Source organism: Eutrigla gurnardus, assembly GCF_963514095.1.
Source record: "Eutrigla gurnardus genome assembly, chromosome: 7".
NCBI lineage: Eukaryota > Metazoa > Chordata > Actinopteri > Perciformes > Triglidae > Eutrigla > Eutrigla gurnardus.
In genome coordinates, this window is record NC_139921.1 from 28,715,843 (window position 1) to 28,742,411 (window position 26,569).

Below are 26,569 nucleotides of genomic sequence, written 5' to 3' on the forward strand. Positions count from 1 at the left end.
TGACATCACTCCCCCCCTCAGTGATTCTGACCCCTCTTCCCGAGGAGTTCACTCCGGCGGTGTTTCCACTTTAGCGTCGGAGGTCGTCCCTCTCGGCCCCGTGGAGACGCTGCTGCCCATCGGTGCATGGCCGGTCCTCCGAGCAGCTCCTGAATCTGTCACGTTAGTATCTGTCTGACGCTGCCGTTCCACCCGCACCTGGTTTGAATTACTACGCAAAAATTTACTCTGGATTGCTCTCGACTGGCACCACTTTCAGAGCTGCTGCTGCAAAAAAAAAGAAATCTCACTACAGAGAGAGATTTAAAAAGAAAAAAAACTTCCCTGAGCTCCCTCTTGTGAAAATAAACCCATGTGTTGTTTTAATTAATACTCTTGTTATCATTGTTTAGCAACTCATTAAGCAATCACACGTCTGGGGGATTACTAAGTGTGTCCCGTCACATTTCTTCAGTGGAAAAGCATTTCATGTGAAAGATGACTGCTGCTCTACATGTCATCCAAGTTGTACTTTGTGGTTGTTTCCCATCAAAGACCGTCACACGGAGGCAATAAGAGCGTTGCAAGTAACACGAGGAGGTTCACGCAGCCCAGCTACGACACTTTTTGTCACCATTGATATGTATTGTCACCATGACGACGAACAACAATCACCATTTTCTTTTGTATTAGTCAAATGATCACTGAAAACAGTTTAATGCCTGTTCTGCTCCTTTTCTATATATATATATATATATATATATATATATATATATATATATATATATACACACACACACTGGATGAGCAAACTCCATGATAATAACATACCCCTCCCTCCTCCCCCAGCTGAGACACCAGCAGTGGAGTCTGGTGATGGAGAGCGCCGTGCCGTCGGACCGGGGAAACTACACCTGCTTGGTGCAGAACAAGTACGGCGCCATCACCCACACCTACCAGCTGGATGTTCTAGGTAAACAACACGGAGACATGTGTTCTCACTCTCGGCTTCTGTGTAAACAAGGAATGCATTAACATGAATCAGCGGTTTGAAACTCACCCGTGAGGGTTGTTGATTTTTTTTTTTAAAGGCGAGCGTATGTCTACATTTCCTGCAGCGTCATCGTTGTGTTCTAATGACTCTCGCTCCTCCCTCTCGCAGAGCGCTCCCCCCACAGGCCCATCCTCCAGGCGGGCCTGCCAGCCAATCAGACGGTGGTGGTGGGCAGCAACGTGGAGTTCCACTGTAAGGTGTACAGCGACGCCCAGCCGCACATCCAGTGGCTGAAGCACATCGAGGTCAACGGCAGCCGCTACGGGCCCGACGGCGGTCCCTACGTCAACATCCTGAAGGTGGGTCCGCAGCACACGTCCCCTAATGAGTCTCGCCGGTGATGATTTCACCCGGTGATGATTTCACCCATAATTAACGTCTCCTGGATGTCTTGTTTAATGAGGTTTTTACAGCAGGCGGGTCAGCGGGGGCCCACGGGCTCCTTCCACTGCAGCTTATAATTGACGAGCTCGTTCCTCCAACGCTACGCCTTCATTACGGGAAAGAGAAGCCTCACCTGCACTTCCACTGCAGCATCATTAACGTCAGAACGCCACCTGTAAGTCAGGCTTCTGGTCCTGATGGTGGCTCCTGCACTGCTTCAAGAGAAAAAGATTAGATTCTAGAAAGACGTTGAAATATATAAGTGAAATTAACATCAGGCAGTTATAATAAAAATTATAAAAAAAATATAAAGTTTATTATTAATAATGATAATGACATTAATTAATGGGCAAATTAAATAAAAAGGTAAAAATCTTCCTGCATCTTTTATAACTTTTGATAGAGTATCCCATAATTTTGGAGCATAGTAAAAAAGAAAAAGAAAAGCTGCCTGTTTTCATGTGCATATAATTGTGTTTATTTAAAAACCCAGCAGCAGAAGATCTGAGGGCTCGTGAAGGCTTATAAAACGACAGAGAGTCTGCAATGTAGGCTGGTCCCAGACCATTAAGAGCTTTGAAAACAAATAAAAGAATCCTAAAATCTATTCTAAAACATACCGGGAGCCAATGGAGCGCAGCTCAAGCTATCGTAATATACTTTCTTTTTCCTTGTGTTGGCTAAAAGTCAGGTTATGAGGCGGGTAGAGCCTGAAACACAACTACCAATCTAAATGCATTCACATTGTGCTTAGAATGTCAACAATAGCATCAACAACCAATCTGATCTTTTCAAACAAATAATAGACATCAACAAATGCTTCATTGGGATTTGCTGAGAGATTAGAAAAAGGGCAGACACAGGAACGAAAACGCCAGAAGACTTAACAAACAAAAACAATATATGAGATAATCCTCATACAAGCTGAAATCCACCGTAAAGGTCATGTTTTGTGAGTAGTAGTCATCTTGTTGCTGATTGGTCTGATGTGTACCGGCGCTGGAATCAACTCTTCAATTAAGCATCAAGTAGCACGCCAGACCTTGAAAGAGAGGTGTTTTCAAATCTGAGGCGTGCTTTCTGCTCAGACAAACAGCATTCGCCAATCATGAGAACGCTGGATTGTCTTTAAGAGCGACTCCTGGAGGTCTCATCACCTCCTCGGGCAGCGTTCAGGAATAGAACGGAGAAAGCATTCCTCGCCAAGGAGGACAACACCCTAAACCCCATGTGAGGCGTGTTTTTTTTTTTTTTTTGTTGGGTTGAAGAGAGGAAGACACCAAATCGAAAAGAAAAAAAAAGCCCTTTTGCTTTCTTATTTGGCCTCTCCCTTTTTCTTTTTTTGTGCCTCTAGAGAGAGCGAGGGGAATAAAGCAAACATCTGGTTTGGACTAACTTAACTGCCGCGGTGGCGGCAACGCAGGCAGAGAGACGGGCTCTGCTAACCGCCGCTGCCGTCAGATGTGCTGCGTCGCGCGGTTTGTGGAGGAGGAGGAGGAAAGAGGGAAGAGGCACCCAAAAAAGCCATGGAAAAAATGAGTGGAGGAACACAAGGAAGGGCAAAGTCAGCAGGGAGAGAGAATGTGTGACAGAGTGGTGGGTAAAGATGGAGGGCGAGAGACCTTGGGAATGAGTGGAAGGGGGTGAGAGAGAGGAGACAAACAGAGGGGAATGAGAAAGAAAGAAATGAGAGAAGATGGAAAATGAGAGGAGAAGAAGAGTGGCAGCAGACATGGAATCTGTAACGCCGCTTCATGAAGTGAGAGATTTGAGGCTATCAAACTTGAAACATAATGATATAATCTCACTTCTACAGCAGTGGTGATATTTTACAGCCGAAGCCTTCATTAATAACCTTCGCGAGTCCCGTCGTCTCACTGATGGATCTCATAGCGATCTCACAACCATGGTAACGGTTGGCAGGAAGGTAAAAACGTAGGGGGGGGGGGGGGGGGGGGAGCTGATGGTCTGATGAGTATGTGGTCAAATCAAAATCTAAGAAAGCCCATTAAAATGCGGTGAAATCAGAGGAAGCATCACTATTTCAAAAGGAAAAAGTTTGAGCTATCCTTTATTCACTTTCATGCCAAGAGATGTGAGAAGAAGATAGATAGCCTAGCTTAGCATAACGACTGGAGACGGGGGGGAAACAGCTAGCTCCTTTAAAACTGGCTTATCTTTGTAACTGATAATCAAACACCAAGTGTATTACAGTTTATTTAACCATTTGAATGCTTAACATAATGTATTAAAATTTGGGACTTGAGCCGGGCTGGAAGTCTCTAGATCCAGAAAAGTGATTAAAACGGGAGGCCGATACCTAACATTTTACAGCACGTTCAAGTAACGAGGTGTAACGTCTGATATGGAGAGAGAGAGAGAATGAGGGAAGGAGGGAGAGACGGGGGGAGACAGGCCAAGAGAAAGAGCCTGTCAGCCCAGACCGCGGCTCCACGCTCTATTTTCGACTACCACATAATTGAAACAGTATTTACCGAGATGTGTGTGTGCCTCTCTCCGGTCCCACCACAGTTCATTCAGACTCTCTGCGACATCTCATGTGTGGCATATACTGTCGGGGGTTAAATACAGCTGAGGGCGGGAGAAGGAGGGGGTCATGCAAGATTTCATTTTTTATTTTATTTTGAGAAATGCCTGAATCGCTCTTTTGATGCCTGGAAAAAGAGTTAACGATGAGCGACTGGCCCCGGCGTGGGGAGGCGTCTGGAGCCGAGCCCTGGATGTTCATTAAGCAACCATAAAACATGATATGTTTGCTCCTTTACGTGCTTGGCTCGTTTAATTATTCATCTGCAGTTTCTCTGCTGGAGAGAGGCCGCCACCAGCGACATGTGTGTGCACATGTGTGTGTTTGTGCGTGTGTCAGTGTGTGTGTGTGTGAGATGACTGACATGCTGTAATGCCTTTCATCTACCAAAAGACAGCGTGTGCTGTTATTCAATGTACAGTGTGTGTGTGTGTGTGTGTGTGTGTGTGTGTGTGTGTGTGTGTGTGTGTGTGTGTGTGTGTGTTCTGACAGGTTTGATGTTGTAATGTTTTTAATCTACATCACTCTGCGTGTGCAGTTTGTGTTGCGGTGCTGCAGGGATGCGTTGTTCTTTTGTAGGCCGACCCGGAAGTTCGCATTTCACAAGATTCCTTCACAAAAAAAAAAAAAAAAAAGCCAACAGAACTCATTGAAGTTCCACAGCTGAGGGTGAAACAATTCATCACTCTCCGTTGACTTTGTACCGCCAATAAGCTAAAGGCGTGATGATGCAACCGCCTGTTTTAAGACACATAAAAGCTTCAGCAGGGGATGGGTATTTACTGGCGTAATTCATGTCACAGAACAAAACGCTGACATCTCTTAACCAGCTAACCAAAAAAAAAAAAAAAAACATTCTACTTTGTGATGAGGGAATTGCAATTGCAAATATGCTGACTCATTTCCGAGTTCGAGGACTCATTTCTGCAGCACTATTAGCTTAGCTTAGCATAAAGACCTAGAAGCACGGGGAAAGCACTAGCTGCTCTCCCAAGTTCAAAAATATCTGCAGCTCAAATTAACTTTGAGCATTTTCCATGTTAATTTTACATTTAATGCTCGCAGTATATTTTAGTGTGTGTGTTTGTGTGTGTGTCTGTGTGTTTGCATATATGTCCTGTACATGTGTTCTTGCAGGGTTTTTTGCTGTAAAAGGCCTCACCGTGCCTCTCGATTTCCCCTTTTCAGAGTGTGGTCAGTAAACTCACCGAGGCCCACAGTAAGTTGAACCTGTCCAACGTGACAGAGAGACACTCGGGGAAGTACTGGTGTCGCGCCTCGAACTTTGTAGGAAAGTCGGAAAACGCGTTCTGGCTTAAGGTACACAAACCAGGTAAATACCTGCTGCCGTCGCCCACATCTGATCCTCTGCTGAGTCTCTGCTGAGTCTCTCCTTCTCTGCGGGGCTCCTATCCTGGTTGTGGGTTTGATATCAGCTCGCTGGCTTTGCTAATACCATTACACACACAAACACACACACACGTTCCTCTGCTGAGATTTGAGTTTAAATGATCACATTCTGTTAGCTGGTAGCTATCATCCATTTTAACGCCCAGTGCCACTTTGTCTTCCTCCCGGATCGATAACAAACACAATATCGCACCTTTAATTACAGCGACAACCTCAAAAAACGACTCTCCTAGAAACCACCTTTTACACACAGATACAGACTCATAAACACACAGAAATAAAATGAAACCCCACTGGCCAAACCATACAGAGCGGTATTGATTTCTCCGGGAGTGCATTCTCCAGCATTAATGTTTTCTTATATGAAAGCATGCAGCAGGACTCTGATTCATGACTGGGTCTGGATGTCACTGTTCATTACTGAGTCCCGGGGAACCAGAGTCCCTCACCCCACCCCCTACCAGGCCACATCAGACAGTGGGCTTTGAAACTCCCCCACTGGTCATCACACCCACCATTAGTCAGAGGGGAAAAGCCACAACTGCGGCAATGCCCTTTTTTTTGTTATTTCAAGGTTATAAGTAGCCAAACTAACTCTTAAGGCTATCACAAAGTATTATAAAGTATTTTATATTACTGAATGCAAGTTTGTTCAGCTGGAAGAACTGAAATAATGTGCATCATTTGTTCAACATAGCTTGTATATAGTAACGAAATCCTTCAAGTGAAATGTTAGATCTTTATAAAATCATAAACAGATACTTCTAAAGACTTACTTTTTTTTAAATGCAACGGGCCCAGAGTAGAACCTTGAGGCACACCTAGAAGACAAAACTTCATGATCACAAGATACAAAAATGATTTCTCATTGTACACGTGTTGATGTCGGCGGCATACCAGCGAGGTGCCATCATTTCTCTCTTTGCTTTGGTGTCAGGTAAACTTTATGCTGGTTTATTTTAAACGTGTGTAGCAGCAACCAAAAGAAGTGATCAAATCTGACGTCGCAGTAAGAATATAGCACGATTTCAGTACAATTCATTGTGTTTCAAAAACATTCTATTTTTGTGCCGGTGTCTTCCAGGAAGACGGAAAAGTGCAGATTGTCATACAAGTAAAATAAATGAATTTATTAGCAAATACTTCAAACAAGCTGTTTGGAAATGTTATTACTGCAATGTCAGACTTTGTTCTCACTTTTAGGACTTAATAACAGTTTAAATGACTTGGAGGAAGACGGTTTGTGGTGTGACAACTTCCTGGCTTTTACATTGAACCAGCAGGCTTCTTTTGTGGTGAAGGTGAAGGTGCTGCTTTGGGTGTTTTTCAGGTGTTGGTGTCGGTGCCGTCAGCAGAAGAAAAACCACACTGCTGACTCTTTAAATCCTCACTCCTATCCTTTCCTACAGGCTGTGTTCGGTGTTTCCCCTAAGGAGCTTTTGGGCTCATCATATCTTTTTCTCTCCTTCTTTCCTCCCTCCATCTCTTCCCCCTCTCGTCCTCCACAGACGGCTGGTATTAACACCACAGATAAGGAGCTAGAGGTTCTCCTCTTGACCAATGTGTCTTTTGAGGATGCGGGCGAGTACACTTGTCTGGCAGGGAACTCTATCGGCTTTGCTTACCACTCTGCCTGGCTCACGGTGCTTCCAGGTATATTCCTCTTCTCACTGCGGGTCTTCGGACTCTTGTGGTCCATTTACACACTTTATGATTGCTACTGTGTTTTTTTGTCTTTGCTCAGTAGCATCTAATTACCTTAGATTGTTACCTGTTAACGTGTTTTAAGTGCACTGGAACACTGTCGTCAACCCCTTTAATTGGATGAGCCGAACATGCAATCCAGCCTCCATTGAAAGACACTTTTTAATCACAGAAGAACGTCTGTTTTAAATGTCTCAGGGCTACCAGGCACTTTAAAGACTTTTTTTATGTTCAACACAGTAATTACCTCGCTGGGGAGAAGCATATCACAGGTGCAATTACTGGGTGCAGGATGAAACTACAGGCTGATCGCTTTATAGATGTTATTCTGTAGAAAACTGCTTCCTCTATGAAAACGTGCTACTGAGCAAAGCAATATCTGTTATATTATGTATGTATGTATATGTAATTATTAAGAATAACTCCTAAATAAATGTTTGTTATTCCGATGCTTGTGCTTTGACTGACGTACCTCGTGTGTGGCCTACTCCTCCTCCTCCCAAAAACAGTGAGCCCAGAAAAGGAGGACTACTACGCCGACATCCTCATCTACGTGACGGGCTGCGTGCTCTTCATCCTCGCCGTGGTCATCGTCGTCCTTTGCCGCATGAGGATGACGACGCAGAAGACGTTGCCCGAGCCGCCCGTGCAGAAACTGTCGAAGTTCCCCCTCAAGAGACAGGTAACAGAAAGTAGATACAAGATTCGTATGAGCACTTTCCCCTCTTTTTCTCTCTCTGTATATGAAGTGTTTGTCTGACATTATGCAGATGATGTGGTTATATTTGTGTACAAATCTGGCATTTCTCCGCCCATGAAACTGTGATGAAAACATGGTATGATCTGCAAGAAAACATTTTGCCGTCCCTGAAGTACTTCTAATATAACTGTTAAGCATTTTACTTACTGCATCAACACTTCAGCAAACTTTACAGAGAACACATTCATTGCATCAGATGCTGTTTTCAGCAGGGGGGGTTTCGTCAAACTGAACTGCAGTAGAATTTAAATTGCTATGAAAAACAACCGTCATGGAAGGCGAAACATTATCTACTGAGGGAAGCGCCCTGAATAAGTTGTAGAGAAAATAGTTTAATTTTCTGTCTTTTCACCTTTAAAGTAGAATTGCTCGCCGGATCGGAGCGTAAATAAGTAGAGCTTGTTATTTGACGTCGGTCTGTCGTGGATCTCCGTCCTGCTGTGTTGATGACGTCGCTCTGACGCTGGAAGGCATCACACTGGTGACATGTGTTCACATTTATCTTGGAGCAGATTCAGCTCAGGGGGTGGGGGGTGATATTTATGCCCTCCTGTGACTGTCAGTGTTAGTTTTAGATTTCACTGTTTGTAACGCACACTCGCCCCTCAACTGTTGGGAGAGAAACATGAAGTGGAGCAGCTGCGTCGGCAACAAGCCTGCAGTCTGCTGCTCTTCATGGCGCTGCCGGCTCCAGACTGAAACCTCGGTGGTCGAGGTCCGAGCAAATGCAAGATATGTAGCGAAAAATGTCTTAAATGGTTTTGGTTAGATGATTATGGTGTATTAGCATTTATATACTAGATTCTATATCTTATCTAATTAAAAATCGATTTAACTCGTACTGTAACTCGTGAGGGGTAGGACTAATGTTTTCTTTTCGAGGCTCTCTAAACGGGTAGGGAGCCAACATCCATCAATGGCTCGACTGGTCCAACTAGTCAGAGTCAAAACCCGAATGAGAATCCTCCAAGGAGGGAAAAATGGTTTTCTGAGGACCAGGCTAGAGTTTTTCTTACAGGCTTTCCCTCTCCACAATAATGACTCCACCTTCACCCTCATCTTCTCCTCCGTTCACTCCACGCTGCTCTCATCCAAACACTCCTATCTGAGCTTCTATTGCTTTTCTTATTACCTCTCAGTGTTACCTTCTTGTAATCTTCAGACATGCCGTGTAGCTCGCTGCCATAGAATTGTCTTCCATTTGTCTATTTTTGCATTTTTTAGAAAATAAAAATGACTTGAAAGTAGGTAATAACACAGAAGACTGTTTAAAAGATCTGTTTTTCAAATGAGTCCTCGTTAAACAAAAGCAGCCTTGTTAGGTTATATTAGGTGGAAACCTCATCTTTTGAAAGATGCTCTAATTGTAGCCTGTAAATCTGTTCTCCCTTCATATACATGCTCTTATAAGGTTGTGCCGGGAAAGATCTTATTGCATTTTTCTGTAATCTTTGCTTCGTTTTTGTAAAGATAATCTCCTGGTTCTCTCCTTTCTTTTTCATAACTCTGAGTAAATCTCCCGTAAACCCTCTGGCATGTTCTATCAGATATTACTTTTCATGCCTCTGAAATTGTGGCCGGGGCTGTTTTTTTTTTAAGCTTCACAGCATTTTTCTCATTTTCCTGCAGTCGAGAAGTTTTAAGAGGAAAGTCTGGTAAGTGGACATGTTTGTTTGAGGACCCCACCTGGAGGGGGCCGAGCTGGCAGACACAAACAGATTCATCAAACCAGCCGGAGCCATCAGCTCCCCCCAGCACTCAGATAAATGGTGGGAGGACGTCGAGGCCCGCCGGGCTCGGCGGCAGGACCGCCAGTCTGGAAATGGAGCCGGCTGATGGATGGAGACGTCCGTCTCACCCTCTCCACGCGCTCGCCCACCTCTGCTCCCCTCGCCGTCATTCGTCTTTGTTTCCGCTCGCTTTTCCTTTTCCGCCGCCACGGGCCGGCTTTTTGTAAAAGTCACCGCCGGTGTCAGAAGGCTGGGTTTTTTTTTTTTTTTTTTTTTTGGGGGGGGGGGGGTTCGAAAAACTCTGAAACATTTGCAATGCTTTTAATTATATTTATTTACTTACAAACATATTTCAATAAAATATTTTAATATGATTTTTCTGTTGAACTGCTACTCAGTCTTAGATTAGAACTCACAGTTAGACGTGTCGGGTCGAAGGTCAACTCCCTCCCCTCCCTCTGTTTGCTTGTTTAATCACACATCACCTCGTCCTTATTCAGAGTCTATAACAGTCTGTTTTTGCACCCAAGCAGGTGTCCTTGGATTCAAACTCCTCCATGAACTCCAACACCCCATTGGTCCGGATCGCCCGCCTGTCCTCCAGCGACGGGCCGATGCTCGCCAACGTCTCCGAGCTGGAGCTGCCCTCCGACCCCAAGTGGGAGTTTCCTCGGACGCGGTAGGCAAAAAAAATCACTTCCACAGATCCACATTCATCACCGTTGTCTAAATGGCTGTCAGGATGAAAACATGGCGCCGGGGCTTTTTTTTTTTTAACGCTGCCAAGCAACATATTTCAGAGTTGACAGATTCTGCGCCGTTGTCCTTGTAGCGTTGTGTGCTTTGTAAACACGCGAGCCGCCAATACATCAAGGTCACCGTGACACCTTCCTCCACGCTGGTTGTTCTTGGCATCAGTGTCATTGAAAACTGTAGAGAGAAATAAATAAAAAGAAAAACACGGCTGAGATCTTGTCTTCGTTTGCTTTCAGGCTGACTCTGGGTAAACCTCTGGGCGAGGGCTGCTTCGGCCAGGTGGTGATGGCCGAGGCCATCGGCATCGACAAGGAGAAACCCAACAAGCCGCTCACCGTCGCTGTGAAGATGCTGAAAGGTGAGCCATGTTTGTGTGATTCATGACCTTGTCGGTAGCAGGAATCGCCTTTTCTGAATAAATTCTCACGTAGCTAAAATTTAATTCACGCGACTGATCAGCTGATTCGGCTGGCTCCGTCTTCTCGGATATTCAACAACATGCGAATGATCCTCTTCCTCTCCGGAAACATGAAAAATGGCCGACGCTATCTGACATGAAACGATTAAAACTAGATGGATAAGTCAGCCATTCTTCTTCTACTCTGTTTGCTGGTGGATTCCAGCCGACAGCGACTGATCAAACTACACTAAAGCCCAGTTTATTCGCTCCAAACCAGTTGATGGAAACATATGGTTTCAAATTTTCTGAACAGAATGAAAACACAGCGAGTGACTGTGATTTCCTGAAGGAATCAGCAGAAATGTTTGTTCCGTAATACCTTGGTTTGTTTGGTCTCGTGTCTCCCACATTCTCAAACTGACGTCTTTTTTCCTGCTTTTCCATATTTCTGTCCTCCGTCACAAAAGTTAACGCTCTTTTTCTGTTTCGTCCGTCTCAGATGACGCCACAGACAAAGATTTGTCCGACCTGGTGTCGGAGATGGAGATGATGAAGATGATCGGGAAACACAAAAACATAATCAACCTGCTGGGAGCATGCACGCAGGACGGTGAGTCCTGGGTTCATCACGAGGAGGAGATGATCAACAGGATGCCTCATGGTTGTTCTTGGAGGTGACTCTGTGCTCCGTGTTGCAGGTCCTCTGTACGTCCTGGTGGAATACGCCTCCAAAGGCAACCTGAGGGAGTACCTGCGGGCGCGGCGGCCGCCGGGCATGGACTACTCCTTCGACACCTGCAAGATCCCCGACGAGCAGCTCACCTTCAAAGACCTGGTGTCCTGCGCCTATCAGGTGGCCCGAGGCATGGAGTACCTCGCCTCGCAGAAGGTCAGCCGCCGCCACATGAATCATCACAGCTTTGGCTTCTACTTAATCATTATCCCCAAGGAAAAAATATGGAATCTTGCAACATAAAGACGGTTTTGGTTCCAAACTTTTTCAGAAAATGTGAAAAGTTTTTTAGGTGATAAACAAGGGCAACAAATGTAAATGCATTTAATCCACTGCCCGTCTGTTTACCAGCGGGAAGTTAATTTTCAGACTAAATTTAGTATCTTTACAACATGGATGTGTGTGTTTCTGGGCAATTTGTTGTGTTTCCTTGCGTTTGACGCGTTTGTCCTCCGTCTCCTTCCTTCAGTGCATCCACCGAGACCTGGCAGCCAGAAACGTCCTCGTGACGGAGGACAACGTCATGAAGATCGCTGACTTCGGTCTCGCCAGAGACGTGCACAACATAGACTACTACAAAAAGACCACCAACGTGAGTCTCCAGATTCTTCCTCAGTGAAATGTTGTATTTTAGAAGACGAGGTAAAGGTTAATGTCCTAAATGTAAATGTAAAGTGAGAGCCAAGCATTAAATATTCAACATTCTAGTGTTGGAATACATTAGAATAGATTTTTATAATGACAAGGAGAGGATGTCCACAGGTACAGTAGAGTTCAGTGCATAGAAGTATAGATAAATGGAGTTCTGGGTGTCTTGGCGGGTGAGTCTGGGGGTTTGGGTCCGTGTGTTTGCTGTTCTGTACAGAATGGTTCTGCTGACTAACGCGGTTCTGCCGTGCCTCTGTTGTTGCAGGGTCGTCTGCCCGTGAAATGGATGGCTCCGGAGGCTCTGTTCGACCGGGTCTACACGCATCAGAGCGACGTGTGAGTTTGCACAAACCGACCGCCACATGCCGGCCGCCCGCTCATGTGCAGCCGCCGCCTCCGGGTGTTGAAACGTCCCGACTGAGCACGTTAGCGTCAAAGAAGCAGACTCATTTTTCTGTGCGTGTGAATGTGGAATCGCGGCGTTCCCTCTCCAAATATCTCCCGCTCGGTAATCCCGAAGCTTCTCGTGTAGAATAGGAGGAATGCGGACCCGCCGCGTCCGTTCTTTGATCTCCCAACACGACATTAGAGAGAGACGGCGACAACTCGCTGTCGTTTTGTCGGCGTGGATCCAAAAACAGAAGGAGATCAGAGTGGATTAATCACCTTTTAGAAGCGTAAATCCGATCCGACCACAGAAGGCGATAAGAGGGTCGTGGATTTATCACAAGGTGTTTTTACACAAATCACAGCCTCCGATTGAGAGAAAGGCGAGTTTAAGGATAGGAGGTCACAAAGTCAGCCCCGCCCCCCTCCTCACCCAGACGCTGTGTCCCCAGCACAGCCATCCAAGCCAAACACGGGGCCCCTGTCAACACGGGGCCTCGCCGTGTGATTACACTCGACTGGGAACAAGCCGAGAGGAGAATCAGCCGGCTCTGTTGTTTCAGCAGGTCTGGATTACAGAGTCCGGTCCTCGCGCCAAAACCACCTCCTCCTCCTCCTCCCGTTTCATACAGTAGTCGCTCTGCAGCCGGTTTACTCTCACACCCCCGGGGACGTTTGACCTGCGATGGTTTTCACCGAAGCGCGTTACACCGAAACAGACGGGAGACGATTAACACACATTAAAAGCAAATCTGTCTCAGACTCACAATCAAACAGTGAGAAACAGTGAATGTGAGGAAGCTTTGGCTGCAGGACTTCTCTCATGCAGCTCTCCAAACAGTTACAGCAGAACTGTTGGATTTTGTTGGATTATTACACATGTTTTTTAAGCGGAGAAACATGCATACGAGTCATTTGTGTCATCAAGTTGTGATTCCAACTGACAGTTCATACAAAAAATTCAACCTGGATTTTAAACTCAAAAACATGTTTGCATTTAGTGCCAAGACAAACCTTGTTTTATTATTATGTATTCCTCCTGCCAATATGGTGGATTTAATTTTGAAGAGCTTAAGAGTTTGTGCAAAGAACAAAAACCTCGTTGCACCTTCGGGGAGGGGGGAGCGACCCGCTGACAGCAGGGAAAGTGGATAAGTTGCTGGTTTATAGTAATAAGCAGCATTAGTCGAGAGCTTTGGGCATCGACGCATTCACTGGAATAATTTTAAAATGACATTTCAACGCTAATAATATATGGTGATGAGTGAAGCACAAGTTACTCAGGAAGTTAATTATGTTCTCCTTTAAAAAGTAATAGTACTACTTCCCTTATTATTATTACTTGGTACCAAAACAAGGAGTCGCCCCCTGATGGCCAGTAGAGAGAATGCAAGTTTAAGGCAGGTAAGCGAACTTTGACAGTAATTAATACTGAAAACTTTGGAGATTGTTTTCACATGAAACTGATCAAATTCCACGATGATAGATATAAAGATAATGAGGGAATAGTAGTCGCCAATAAACAAGACACCGGATACATAAACAGCTATCAGAGGCTTCAACCCACAAACATCAGCATTTTTGCTTTGATTGTCAAGAAATGAATCTTTTTCAAACTCAAACCAATAAGAACGTCTACATCCGAACATCACATTGATATTTTCCCTCATCCTCATTCTTTTATCGCTGGCGGAGGCAGTGAAACATTCCAGCCACCTAATGGGTGGAACTTGATTACTGTGGTCGCCGCTGAGCGGTCCTGGACCCGTTCTGACCCTTAAAGACCCGAGTTGTTCACATCCAGCACTGAGAGTTCAGCCGTCTCCCTCTGTGTTTGGACGGAGGACCGGTCGGCTCGGCCGGTGGCGGCTGCTTTCCAGCCTCCGGACCGGAGCGTGGATAATCGGATTAAACCCCCGCTGAGCGGCCGCGGTGGGGGGAGGGGCTCTGACTCCTAAAACAGCCAAACAATAACACACTGGGTTAATAGAGCTCCATTATCTGATTAGCTTCCCTCATTTTTTTTTAGCCTTTTAGGAATAATGCAGCATTGACTGCAGAATAAAAAACAAGGATGTCTCGGGTTCAGATCTGCAGCAGCTGGACTCTAACTGTACAAACACGACAATAAAGTCTTCAAGTCATGCTTTGTGCTCACTTCAGGTCTTTTTGGAAACAGTACGGTATTCATGATACATCATGTGCCAAAGAAAAGGGTTCAACATTTTCAGTTTGCTCTTAAAAAAAACCATTGTGACCTCTTTATAAAGATTTAGTCTTCAGAAGTGTCTCTTTAAATATATTATTACATATTGACTTGGTGTCCAGGACAACATGAATGTTGAATTGATTCTTACATTGAGTGCAGTAAACATTATTGAATGTTAATGTGAATGCTTCCGGTGTGTGTGTGTGTGTGTGTGTGTGTGTGTGTGTGTGTGTGTGGGTTCAGGTGGTCCTATGGGGTGTTGCTGTGGGAGATCTTCACCCTGGGGGGCTCGCCGTACCCAGGAATCCCAGTAGAAGAACTCTTCAAGCTGCTGAAGGAGGGACATCGGATGGACAAACCTGCCAACTGCACCCATGAACTGTAGGTGTCGTTATTTGAGTTATTTATTTATGTAAACCAACTGAGTTTCTGCTTCTTACATACACAGTCAAGAAGGGAAGGAGTGGTACCCACTCACTGTGCAATTACTAATTAATAATCTACTCATACAAACCTGGACACTCTGCAATAGTAATAATAATTTAACTGCTAATTTCCACTAATGTCATTTATCCACTGTATAAAACACTATGCCATATACAGTCCTGTATATTTTATCTCTATTCATCCTCTATACGGTCCTCTACACTGAACTTATTTGTATTTTACTTGTATTCTCATCTCTACTTTATATATATTTAGCCAAGAGTTTACTGTTTATACCTCCTTATTTTCTACACAAGTTTTGTAAGCTGCTGGAAATCCAATTTCCTTGCAGGAGTCATCCCAAAGGGATCAATAAAGAGAAGTCAAAGTCAGTTTCTTTTCCAAATAAACCACAGGCAACGTCAAGTTTCTGCTGATTAGGATGTTCTTTTTAAAAAATACCACAGGTCTACTAAGTTTGAAGGTTTTCTTTCACAACAAAACTAATAATTCAGGTTAAAATAACCATGTTTGTTATGTAAGTTGTGTATCAGAACCACAATAAGATAACATCGGCGTCCTGTGTGAAAGTTGTTTGTTTGACCCGTCCACCAAAATTCACTGGTTCGACTTCAATATGAAAAACCCAAAGTGTTTGAGGTTAAATGTATCAGCATTTATTTCGGACATTAAATGTGTTTTTTTATAAGATCAGTTATTTTGAAAGACTTCACCACATATTGGTCATATCGCTCCGGGTCACACGCGGTCAGCAGCTCGGTCGTCCTGAGATGTTTTCATCCGTCAGCTGTGGTTCAATGCTGTTGCTTCCTTGCAGCTGAAAACACAACGAGAGGAAAATGAAAGCTGATAGAAACCAGAGAACAACGTTGCTTTAACCTTAATTACAGAGCAGATGAAGTAGACCCAGTTTCCCTCTAACGGACCCTGGATGTGTTTCAGGTACATGATCATGAGGGAGTGCTGGCACGCCGTGCCGTCTCAGAGGCCGACCTTCAGGCAGCTGGTGGAGGACCACGACCGGCTCCTGTCCATGACCTCCACCGATGTAAGTCTCACCTCACATGACCTCACCTTTCTTTTATTCTAAGCATTAAAGGGGAGTTAGAGCGACTGTATCCTCTATGATGTCATCATTCTGGGTGAAAAAGGAATAAATGGATGTCGTTCAAGTGTCTTAGCGACGCGTCCTCGGAGGTAGAGTTGTATGGAAGTCTATGAGAAAATGAGTCGACTTCTCACTTGATTTATGACCTCAGTAAACATTATAAACATGAGTTTATGGCGTAGGCTTTAGGGGGCGTGGCTACTTTGTTTGTCCGTGTTTTCGTCTTAGAACTTGAACCCTTTTGTGTTTTTTAAGTTCATGAAAGTTAATAGTAACATTTAGTTTGTCTATAAATGACAGATGTCCTGTATTGTTGCTTCTGGCCGTATGAAGCCAAACTCACCCGATGGGTGATGTCACAGTGACTACGTCCACTTCTGTACATTCTGTCATTTTTAATTTAAAAACACTCGATTTTTTCGACATATACACACATTTAACACATGGATGCAGGATTAAAACGTTTCATTTCACTGCATCTTTAAAATGTTAGGCTGTTTTATGTATTAAGATTTAGATCAAACAGGAAAATAAAAAATGATTCGTACAAAACAGTATTCATTAATGTGTGCAAAACATGTAAGAAAGAAGAAAAAAATACAGAAAACGGATCATAACAAATCTTTGTTTATTTATTAGCACAGAAGGGCTTTGACGTGTGACATCCCGGTCTAACCTTTGACCCCCCTACCCTGACAGGAGTACCTGGACCTGGCGGTGCCCTTCGAGCAGTACTCGCCCACCTGTCAGGACTCCAACAGCACCTGCTCGTCAGGAGACGACTCGGTGTTCGCCCACGACCCGCTGCCCGACGAGCCCTGTCTTCCCAAACAGCTGCCCAGTAACGGGGTGATTAGGACGTAGGACCTGAGCCGGGGGGGGGGGGGGGGACACTTCATCCTCCTCACAGTCTCACAGAAACCTCAGCGACTCCTCAAAGATATGGAAAGCATGCAATACTTCCACAGTGCTTCAGCTGGACAGTTCGTCGTCTTAAACCCCTCCTCCTCCTCTTCCTCCCCAAGAGACTCTCCGAACATTTGAAGGATTATTTTTTTGTTTGTGCTTTTCAGAAATGAAATTATATTTTTGTACTCGGGCCAGTCTTTTTGTTACGGACAATCTGTGGGGGTGAAACCATTCCGTGCCTACTGGGATAAAAAGAAACACCCCTCCTGAGACTGAAAAAGACAAGAGGATATATACGAGGAGGGATGAAGGGCATTGGTCGGTGACTGGTTGGACCTCACGGTTTTTTATTCTCCTCTCGTCTGCACGGAGCCCTAAAGAAGAGAATCCGTGACAAGATACCAGCAAAAACCAGAATCAACTCACGTGACGGGGACTCGTTCTTCCGGAGACACTCAGTAACCGTTTTGTTTTTACGGGAGGAAGACGGAGAGGTCACATGACCACGTAGGTCATCGCGTTTCAGCGTCCCGACAAAAACGGAGTTTGGAACAAAATCCCTCACGAAGAGTGAGGCGGCGTTTCAGGGTCTTTCAGTCATGAGTACAATAAGGTTTGGAGGTTGTTGTTTTTTTTTTTTTAATGTATCTAGAAAATGATTTATTGTAAATATATAAATGCAAATATGTATCATATTGCTGTTCACAGCCGTTGTACTTTAAAGACAAAAAATTACTTCTTTTTTTTATTGTTTTAGGATGGAAACATTGCAATCTAGAAGACACTGTCATGAAAGTGTAAAACATTTAATCATCAGAAAAGGTTTATTTGAAAAATTAACGTGTATATTTGTAAAGATATTTATAGACTTAACATGTGGTTCGAAAAAGGTCTAGTTTAGGGTTTTAGTACTGTACACAAAGATTTTTATTTCAATTTTCTTTTTTTGTAACTTATTTCACAACAGAACTGCAGCGTTATTTTCACAGACTCCTCTGTTTTTATCCATCTTTTTTCCATTTTTCCGGTTTGAAAAAAATTATAATTAAGAATGTATGCCGAACAAAACGCACAGGTTTTGATTGAGAACTCATCATATTCTGGTTTCAGAGGGGGAAAAGTTGACGTTTGCAATATTAAAGCAGCGATTAACTCTTGCTGGGCAAGAAAACGCAGCGCTTGGAGAATCAGATCTAGATCCAGAAACGGATCCAGATCCAGAAACGGATCCAGAGGCCTTTTAGTGCGACGGGAGAACGAGCTGTGAATCATAACGAGCCTTCAGAGAACCTCAGCCTGTTCAATAAGAAATCCTCCTGCTTCAGTCCTCGTTGTTTTATAGATTCCAGTGTGGGCACAGCTCTAGTGATAACTACATTTCCCAGAATGCTTCTCGGCAGTTGTCGGGTGAACGGGCTTGAACTCGCAGCATTCAGAAAAAATGTGCAAACACGCAACAGGACGAGTGTAAGCAATAGATATTTAAACTCAACTTGCTCTGTGTTTAGCTGCAGTGCATTTTGGGACTTTGAGTTCAGCAATCATGCACGATCAACGCTGACATTCACCGTTAAAATAAATAAATGACTAAATAAATCCGACGTTATAATGACCGTCACCTTTAACGCTGTTAAAGCAGCTGTGGGTGGACTCCTCCTCTTAAAGGTCGCTCTGAAGGCTTCAAACTCTTATTGTATGCCGGAAAGGTCACGGGGTCGATGCTAACATGCTGTGTCCAGTGTCAAAGTGCCCTTGAGCAAGAACTTGTGTGTGCACATCGTGGATAAAAACACGAGCTCGGAGGCAGAAGTGTGGAGCTGTTTTGTCCCTTTTTGAGTTTGCTAAAAAAAAAATAAAAAGCAACCTGCCCAGACGCTTGAGATTTTATCGCTGCTCTAAAGTATTAATACTGAAATGAAGGCATGCTGTGTGACTCACAGCAAACACATATATAGAGATAAATATATATATATATATTGGTTTGTTAAAGGAGACTCTGAAGTCCGAGGTGGACTCTTAGCTTAGTTTGCAACAACAACAACAAAAAAGTGCCAAATGAGTCTTAAACAGTCGATTTCAGAGTTCTCCAGGTCTCTGAACCAGAATCTGCACTGGAATGTAGGCGGGCGGAGGTCACATGTGCAGGGAGGACCACCTTCTTCTTCTCTTTTAAATCCAGTCGTCTCTCCAGCTGAACCCCTCCCCTCCCAAAAGCGCAAATGTTTACAGAGTCTGTTTTTTTTTGTTTTTTTTAGCAAAGTCACGAAAGGGAAAGCGGAAACACGATAACTCGCTGCTACATGATCAAAACACTTTACAACGGCCTTTATTCCGGTGTGTGAACTGCATTTATATCGACATTTTATTGTTATCACCCAACAGGAATGTGTCAGTACTTAATCACCCCCCCAATATTTAAAGTACTTAAAAGAGTGAACATTTGTATTTAATTCTATTGCTACACTGGGAGAGTTTTCTTTTGTTTTCAAGCACTAAATGATGTACTTTTCCGTCGGTTTATGCACAGAAACAAGGTCTTTGGAAAGTGGAAGGTTACAACCCGATTATTTCTGTTTTTTGGCCCAAATCTATGAAGTGCCTGCAATAATTTAGCGAGCAAAAAAAAAAAGATTAATTGATTCATTTTGAATGTATAATTGCAACAAACATAAAAAAAATCCGTTGTCAGTAGAAGCGGGTTGTGTGCCCGTTTTACGTTTTTTCTCTGGAGTGAACGACAGGAAGGCACTTGTGTGAAGGTTGGATGATCTAATGAAACGCTGTTTTGTTGTATTTATTCTTCCATGCTGGGTGAAAGCTTTCCCTATGGTGAGAGCATTTTTATTCAGAGCTATCTGCTTTTTTATGTTGTTTTTCATCAAAGAGCCAGAACATGTTGATGATGATGTAGAGCCGTCGTTTAGATTCGCTCCATCAGGCTTCTCTTCTGGCTTCATTATTAATAGTTTATTTGGATGCCCTCCCTGGCTTCTCTTTTTTTTCGATATCCTTCACACTGTTGCTTTTAGAAAGCATATGTTGTTTTTAACGGGTTTGTTGCATTCTGTGGTTCCGATGCTGCAAATCTATAATAGAAGGAAATTATTGACTTTCCTTCAGGTTTTCAAAGCCATCTGACCCATATATCAGTTTGCTGATACATTTAATTGCTGTTATATTTAAAATTAAAAAAAATACAAAATATGAACTTTCACGTTAACAAAAACGATGTTTTAAAGTCAAATTTTAATTGAACATTTGAATTGTTTGTGTAGGAAACGACAGTATGATGTAAATCATGGAGACTTTTTAAACGTACGTGAATCATTTTCTCTACATTAACATTCAGCCTCATTTCAGCTCGGAAAAAAACAGACTAATTGACCAAGATTTCTAACACTAGCCCAGTTTTATTCTAGAAAATATGATTATTATTACACATTAACATTTGCTTTGACCACCAAGGTAGAAATGAGTTTCATTGTCCAAAAATTCACTCAACAGCGACACTAAATTCAGCATTTGAATCACGAAAATACCATCAGCATCTAATGCAGATACAAATATTGGCTTTGAAAACCTGAGACGGATGTTTGTCGGCCGACAGTCGGATGTTAAAAACAACGCATGCTTTTTTCTAGCAGCGTGTTTCCTCTTACTGTATGTACAGTCTCACATCCTCTCACCGACTTATTTATTCTCTTTTTTCTGCAACAACAAAAAAGAACAGATCAGGATTGGAGTGGGAAGCGGGAGGCGAGGAAGTAACCTTCTCCTCACCACACAAGCTCTACATATTTCTCACGTGTTTTTGTTGTTTATGGTTAGCTTTCACACTGTTTTTTGGGTTTTTTTTATCACGCCGTTCTTACCCGATGATGTTATTCCAGATTCATTTATAGTTTGTTGAAATATGCTTCCACGTTGTACATGAGTAGAGTTTTATGTAGCTGTGTGAGCTATTTGATGAGGGGGAATGATTTCCATATACTGTTTATTTTCATTTTGCATTCCACGTCAGGTTTTTTTTTAGGGGGTTTTTAAACAATAGCGAGACAAAAATCGTGTCCTTTTCATTTTTATTTTTTTTTCAATCCCACATAATTTATTTTCCTTCCTCTGTATTCATGTTTCTAACATAGAAAGGTGGAACTAACCATTTTGGCATTATGATGTGATTTTTTTTTTTTTTTTAATTTGTAATTCATAGCTTGTTTTGTTGCGATGTACCTGTTTTGATCATGATGAATCCTCTGTAACATTCCACCACAACTACATCCCCTCTGGGCAAACAGATCCCAACAGAAACAGCTATTTCACAACCTCTCTCTCTCACTCTCTCTCTGTCTCTCTCTGTGCCTGACAAACGATGCTGTCAAAAAAGGTTTTCAATAAACATGTTATAATAGCGTCGCTGTCCTCGCCGCCTGTCTGTCACTGAGAACGTTTGTCCAAAAGAAAAACAAACAACAAAAGAAAACACAGACTTTTGTGATTCTCGGTGATCAAATCACAAAGTTTATGTCCAAAAACCAAAAATACCACAAAAACACAAACACGACATCTCTGGGGTTTTTCTGTTTTCGTCTGGACTCTTTTGTGATCTCGGTCCGGGGATCCGTGTTGGTTTTTCCTTCTGCGAAGACCAACTGTGGGTGAAACCGGATACAAACAGTAGACGTGGTGGCGCCATGGTAACCATTGTTGTCCTGGGAGACGTCCTGGCACGGCAGCTAGCTTTAATGTTAATAATAATAGTGCATTTTATTTAAAGACGCACTCAAGGACACCATTGAAGACATTCATAAACAACAACTACATCAAACAGTAATAAACAAAGAAATGTGGCTACTTAGCACGATCGTCATTATGATTTGAATAAGGATGCTAATACGCTAACGTTGAGCATGTTGCGTGCCTCTTTTGTGAGTGAGATCAAAGGTCGGCGCCCCGAAACGGGTCCTCCACAGCTCTGTTTTGTTTGCACTCATAGCACTGTTAGCACCGTTAGCTGCTAGCTGTCGGCTCAGCTGATGCAATCTTTAGATGATAGCTTGCTAAAATTTGCTAATCAGCACGAAACACAAGCTGAGGTTGATGGGGACGTCGTTAGTTTTGCAGATATTTAGTCATAACATTTTTTTAAAAACTTCATAACGACAACGTTAAAGTCAATGGATTCCAAAAAAAGGGGTAGGATTCATCCTCTGGGGACCATGAATGTCTTTACACTCCAACTATTAGTTTCTCAAATGTTGACCTATCTAAATAATTGTTTTTTTTAGTTGTAATGTGTTTTTGTTTAAAACGTTGAAACGTAAAAGTGAATGCGGTTTAGTTTGCATGGGAATGTTCTTTAGTGGGGGGGGGGGCTCACAACGAGGCTGCCAGGCAACCAGCCGAGACTCCAGGAAGTTGTCACATCTGATCGGCGCTTGCCAAGAACGAGTTGAAATGAAAGGAACTTCAAATCACAGATTTCTTTTTGGTGTTTCACCAAAAAGAAATGATTGTGTCAAGAGATGAGATGAAAACAGATGATTTCTGGCTTTAAGGTGAGCGTTTGCAAACAAAGAACCATGTAAATATCAGATTTCTTTAATCTGATTCCGTCATGTGATCTGATTGCTTGTGTTTGATTGAAGGGTCGGTTTATAACCTTTAACTCCAGGATAGCATTGATAAAATGAAATATTAATAACATCACAACGTGCATAAAGGAGCAAACTGGTTTAAAGTATCAATAAACCAGCTTTAACAAGCTTCCCCCCCTCCCCCACCCCCCCAGTTCCTGTTGATTCTGTCACACGGTGAACAAATTAGCCTCTCATAGCATCTTAACTGCTCTTTAATCACGGAAAAGTCTTTTCCCCTCCGTCTTTGTGTGCCGAGTTCAGTTCCACGCCTCCTTCGCCGCCTCGCCTCCCTCGCCGCCTCGCTGGCTGCAGCTCACTAAACGGCTGGTGGGAGGGGAAGCAGCAGCAGGCTGGCAGGCAGGCGGAGGAAGGGGGGGTATTTGTGGGGGTACCGAAGCTGCTCGGGGTGGGAGGGCAGAGCCGGACAGTGACAGATAGAGAGAGAGAGGGGTCTATGTATTCAGGCTGTTGGCTCTCGGCCCGTCTCAAGTGCGTCCTGAGGGGAACATCCTGCCCCTCGTTGGAACTTCCTCGGCCGGCTGAAGTGCTCCATTCACGGAGGTCTGATGAGGGGGGCTTGTTGTCGCTGCTAAATGGATGTTTCTGTTTCAGAGGTGTTTGCACTGGTGGACGCTTTCCATTCCTCCTCCTCCTCCTCCTCCTCCTCGCTGCTCACCATTGGCCGTCGCTCATCAAGCCCACTCTCCCTTATTTGGGCTGCAGTTAGACCTTTAGACGACCTCTGACCCGACCGACCTGAGTTGGGGGAGGAGCTTGTGAAGAGGAGGCTGTAAATGTAAACAATGCAAAAAAAACGATAAAGTAAATTAAAAGACGTGAGCCGAGCACCAACATACGACATCGGACCGAAGAATGTGTAAACGAAACTTCTAGATAATCAGATTATCAGACTCAAAGATTTGAGAAGCATCACTCTGTAACGTTAATCTACGACTGTGAGGGAACTCTATGTTTCTGTCATTCAACAGGATCAGTAGGATGTTGCTCCGATTTCATGAGAATCTCCCGGAAAAATGAGACTTATGGGAATCGAACTCACCGTTTTTCGTCATTTATGTGGATGGAAACGAGTCCATTCTTTATAACATCAACAGCTGCTTCTATTCAGTTGGCAAGCTGAGAAGAAGAGCAAACGTTTCATCAGAAGGTGGCGCTAAAGGCTGTAATCAGCCAGAAAAACAGAGAAGAAGAAGTCGAGGTCGCGACCCGGAAACAAATCGAGTCGCCTTGATGGAGAGATCTCCAGGAATAGTTTTTTATTACATTTATATTTGAAGATGCTGACGGATGAAACAGCTGATCGTCACGTGAGTTAAATTCACGTTATTTTTTCAGCAGCAAAAGCAAAACATCTTTATTTGATCGGATTTCTCCGTTTCCTCAAAGCTTTTATCACGTGAAACTTCAAAAGGGCGTGAAAAATGGAAACACGGCTAATAAATGTATAAATTGGCAACGTTGGAGATCATTTCCTAACTCCGACGTGCTTCTCTAATTGAAACAGACTTTGAAACCCATGTGTTCGCGGCCCGGCTGCTCTCAGATCAGTGACGTCAGTTTCATTAAATTCTTGTCAACCGACGGAAACGTCAACAAAAACCAAAACGACGATTAAAAACAGACGTGTTGTTTTTTCTCTGTGTGGGTTTGTCTCCCAGACAAAGATTCTCCACCAACTCTTTTCCAGAATATCGAGTAGAAACAATAACAACAGTAACGAAGCCTGCTGGTCGCCGTGGTAACGCCAGAAAAACTTTATTAAGCACAAAAAAAACGGAGAAAAAAGCAGCATTTTGGATATTTTCTACACCTGAAACTGAAGTGAAGAGGGGGGAGAAGAAAAGAGAAGGTCCAGAGACCGGGACCAGAGACCGGGTCCAGGACTAGAAAGGGTTCCAGTAGATTCTGTCCAGACGGGCCGAGCTGGAGGAGCCTCGCTCCTCGCCGTGAAGCCGGTTTTATCGCCGTCTGGCTTCATGTGCTGCCAAGAAACACTTTAATTGTTTCCCATTCAGTCAAAAAGCCACAAAGCTTCAAGCCTCCAGTTTTTATAAACTATCAGCTTCTTTCTTTTTCTTTTTTTTTTGCAGACGACTGAAAATAATTGCGAGTTTCAGCCGCGGCTTTGAAAACGCAGCTTTGTGTTTTTTCTGCAGTTTGAAGTTATTTTTGGTCGAATCAGAGAGAAGAGGAAATCCAAGATGGCCGAACTGTTTGTCTCATAGTTACACAGCCAATGTGTTAACGTTGTAGCAGTGTGTGTGTGTGTGTGTGTGTGTGTGTGTGTGTGTGTGTGTGTGTGTGTGTGTGTGTGTGTGTGTGTGTGTGCTGAGTTCCTGAAACTGGACCTTGGTATGTTGTCACTGTAAGTGTGCCAAATCGGCGATTAACCGCGCTCCCTCGGAGACAGGCGTGCAGCTGAGTGACGTTCAGGAACAGGTGTGTGTGTGTGTGTGTGTGTGTGTGTGTGTGTGTGTGTGTGTAAAACAATATGGTTTCAGTGCTCCTCCTTGGAGGACCCGGGTCCCACCAAGCAGCAGGAATAGACCTGATGATAGTTTTTGGGACCAACATAGGTTTTGTTTGCTGCTCAGGTTGTGGACCCCTCCTCCCATACACACACACATACACACACACACACATACATACACACACACACACACACACACACACATACACACACACACATACACACACACACACACACACACACACACACACACACACACACACACACACACACACACACACACACACCTCACCCTTTTTTCTTTTAAAGGAAAGAAAGACAAGAAAAGTTCCTCAAACTGCACCGACAGGAAATCCATTTATGGGTAAAGTAGTTAGAGTCCCGCCCCTTTCTGTTTGATTGACAGGTGACGTGCAGCGAGGAGCGTTCAGCTCTTTTAAAACAAGTAAAGTTGCGTAACGATGACAGATGAAGGATGCTTCTCTGCTGTTATGAAACTTTGATTCTGCAGCCAGACCCGGATCACTGTCACTCTGCTGGACTCGGACCCGGATGGACCCGGTTGGACCCGGTTGGACCCGGTTGGACCAGGTTGGATCTACCAATCGGTTTCCATGCAGACAAGCCTCCACTGTTAGAACAGGGAGGTGATTGTGGGCAGGTGGAGGTTTTTCAGACCTTGTTTGTTAGAAATGGCTCTGTTATTGTTTCTTAGGAGGTTGCCACCGGCGACGCAGCATTCAAGCTCTGTGATTGGCCAAGGGGGTCCACGCTCGCCGTAGTACCTGCAACCTGATTTATCTTTTTACACCGCCTTTCCTTTAGTTGTTGCAAGGTTGACTTTACTCTGAGTGTAATGACCCCTCCAGGAGCAGCCCCTCCCCCAACCAAGCGACGGTGCTTAAAACGAGCCTCATGAACCATCAGAAGATCTCCGTTTGAACCCGGTCACGGTGGCTGCTCTCTCTCTCTCCTCTGCCTCGCTCGTCCCTTCCTCGGAGACACCGGTGAACGCCGGCCACCGTTCCCATTTAAGGAGCATCTGTTCCGCCTCTGTGGCCTCGGCTCTAATTGTGGGATTAGAGGGTGGCGGCGAGGCCCCGCTGGTCCCGACTCGTCTCCGAGCTGTTGGGAGTCGCTCGCCCGTGATGTGCGACCACGAGGGGGGAAACGTCGGTAACGGCTCGTTGTACCGCAGCGTTTTTTAGTTTACCGGATGCCGACCGTTGGAGATTCATGGAGAACGAAGCAAACTCGTTATGTTTGCACGATTACA

The 26,569-nt window shown here is 44.0% G+C and overlaps 1 protein-coding gene across 5 annotated transcripts in view; it reads left to right on the forward strand.

The window, feature by feature from the left end:
* fgfr3 (fibroblast growth factor receptor 3) overlaps positions 1–21,569 on the forward strand; it is a 63,477-nt gene extending 41,908 nt beyond the window's left edge. For 2 of the 5 annotated variants that reach the window (XM_084012608.1, XM_084012612.1), the window contains exons 6-18: positions 829–952; positions 1,142–1,332; positions 6,884–7,028; positions 7,589–7,761; positions 10,100–10,248; positions 10,562–10,683; positions 11,225–11,335; positions 11,424–11,614; positions 11,928–12,050; positions 12,372–12,442; positions 14,946–15,083; positions 16,092–16,197; positions 16,957–21,569. In XM_084012608.1, coding sequence (XP_083868734.1) covers positions 829–952; positions 1,142–1,332; positions 6,884–7,028; positions 7,589–7,761; positions 10,100–10,248; positions 10,562–10,683; positions 11,225–11,335; positions 11,424–11,614; positions 11,928–12,050; positions 12,372–12,442; positions 14,946–15,083; positions 16,092–16,197; positions 16,957–17,121 — 1,809 coding nt within the window. In that variant the 3' untranslated portion in view covers positions 17,122–21,569. Of the gene's footprint in view, positions 1–828; positions 953–1,141; positions 1,333–5,153; positions 5,299–6,883; positions 7,029–7,588; positions 7,762–10,099; positions 10,249–10,561; positions 10,684–11,224; positions 11,336–11,423; positions 11,615–11,927; positions 12,051–12,371; positions 12,443–14,945; positions 15,084–16,091; positions 16,198–16,956 lie in introns of all 5 variants that reach the window. The other 3 variants (XM_084012611.1, XM_084012609.1, XM_084012610.1) reach the window with 3 other exon arrangements.
* The last annotated feature ends 5,000 nt before the right edge of the window (positions 21,570–26,569 follow it).